The 1,179-nt window shown below is 60.1% G+C and overlaps 1 protein-coding gene across 1 annotated transcript in view; it reads left to right on the plus strand.

Moving 5' to 3' along the window:
• Positions 1–207: 207 nt before the first annotated feature.
• PRC1 (protein regulator of cytokinesis 1) overlaps positions 208–1,179 on the plus strand; it is a gene marked incomplete at both ends in the record, with an annotated part of 1,484 nt that continues 512 nt past the window's right edge. The window contains 3 exons of the mRNA XM_010165147.1: positions 208–357; positions 628–775; positions 906–1,042. Of these exons, the coding sequence (XP_010163449.1) occupies positions 208–357; positions 628–775; positions 906–1,042 (435 nt within the window). The remainder of the gene's footprint in view (positions 358–627; positions 776–905; positions 1,043–1,179) is intronic.

A 1,179-nucleotide genomic window follows, 5' to 3' on the forward strand; every position in this document is an offset into this window, starting at 1 on the left:
GCGGAGGCAGCGGTCGGTGGCTCCTGGCAGCGCCATCTAAAGAGCAACTGCTCGGCTTCCAGCAGGGCTGTGCGTTAGAACATCCTGCTGGGAGCTTCTGCAGGGAGATCTTGGAAGAGGAGCGGGGGGCTTTGCAGAGGACACGGCCTCCTCGAGCCCTCTGGGGCCGGGCTGTGCTGGCGCTGACCCCGTGCTCTCCCCCCGCAGCTGGAGGCCCGGCGGTCCCTGAACGAAGCTGTGTGCACAGAGCTGCGCTCCAGGATCACTGCGCTCTGGGAAAGGCTGCAGATCCCTGCAGAGGAGAGAGAGGCCTCTGCAGTGCACCTGGCTGGGTCCAGAGCCAAAACCAGGAAAGCTGTAAGGATCCTCCTGGGCCCTTGGAGGGGGAGGGCAGGGGAGCAGCAGCTCTGGGTTTCGCATTCCTGTTTGCTCAGCCAGAGCAGAGGAAGATGCTTCCAGCAGTCTGGTGCGAGGTGAGCAGGTCACATCCTGCCCTCGCGGGTGGAGGAGCTGGGAGCTGGTGCTGGCAACTGTCTCATTTTAGAAAGTGGCTTGTGTGGAAAATAAATCCTGTTCTGCTCTTCTCGTGCTGCCTTCTCTGAGTCTGTGCTCTCCTCTTGTTGGCAGCTGCAGCTGGAAGTGGACCGTCTGGAGGAGATGAAGCTGCAGAACATGAAATCTGTGATTCAGGCAATCCGGGCAGAGCTGGCCGACTACTGGGACAAATGCTTCTACAGCCAGGAGCAGAGGGAAGGCTTCAGCCCCTATTACGATGGTGGGTGCTGGCTCTTCCTGCTCGTTGAGTCCCCTGTGGGAGCTGCAGGCTGCTGAGAAGGGCCGCCCTCGGCTTGCAGTGTCGTGGGGATTCCGGCTGCCTCCTGAAAGTGCTGTTGTCTCCTCTCCAGAGGACTACACGGAGACCCTGCTCGAGCTCCACGATGCTGAGGTGGAGAAGATGAAGAGCTACTATGAAGCGCACAAAGATCTGTTTGAGGCTGTCCAGAAATGGGAGGAGAACTGGAAACTGTTCCTGGAGCTGGAGGTAACGTCTGGGCGGGAGCATGCTCTGCCTGGCTCAGTGCTGGGTCACCAGGCAGGACACACCTCCCTGTTTGGGAGAGACCAGGGAGGCACTAGAAAGCCAGGGTGGGTTGGTGAGGGGAGAGGCTGCTGGGTCTA

Source organism: Antrostomus carolinensis, unplaced genomic scaffold (genome assembly GCF_000700745.2).
Source record: "Antrostomus carolinensis isolate BGI_N321 unplaced genomic scaffold, ASM70074v2 scaffold34783, whole genome shotgun sequence".
Classification (NCBI taxonomy): domain Eukaryota; kingdom Metazoa; phylum Chordata; class Aves; order Caprimulgiformes; family Caprimulgidae; genus Antrostomus; species Antrostomus carolinensis.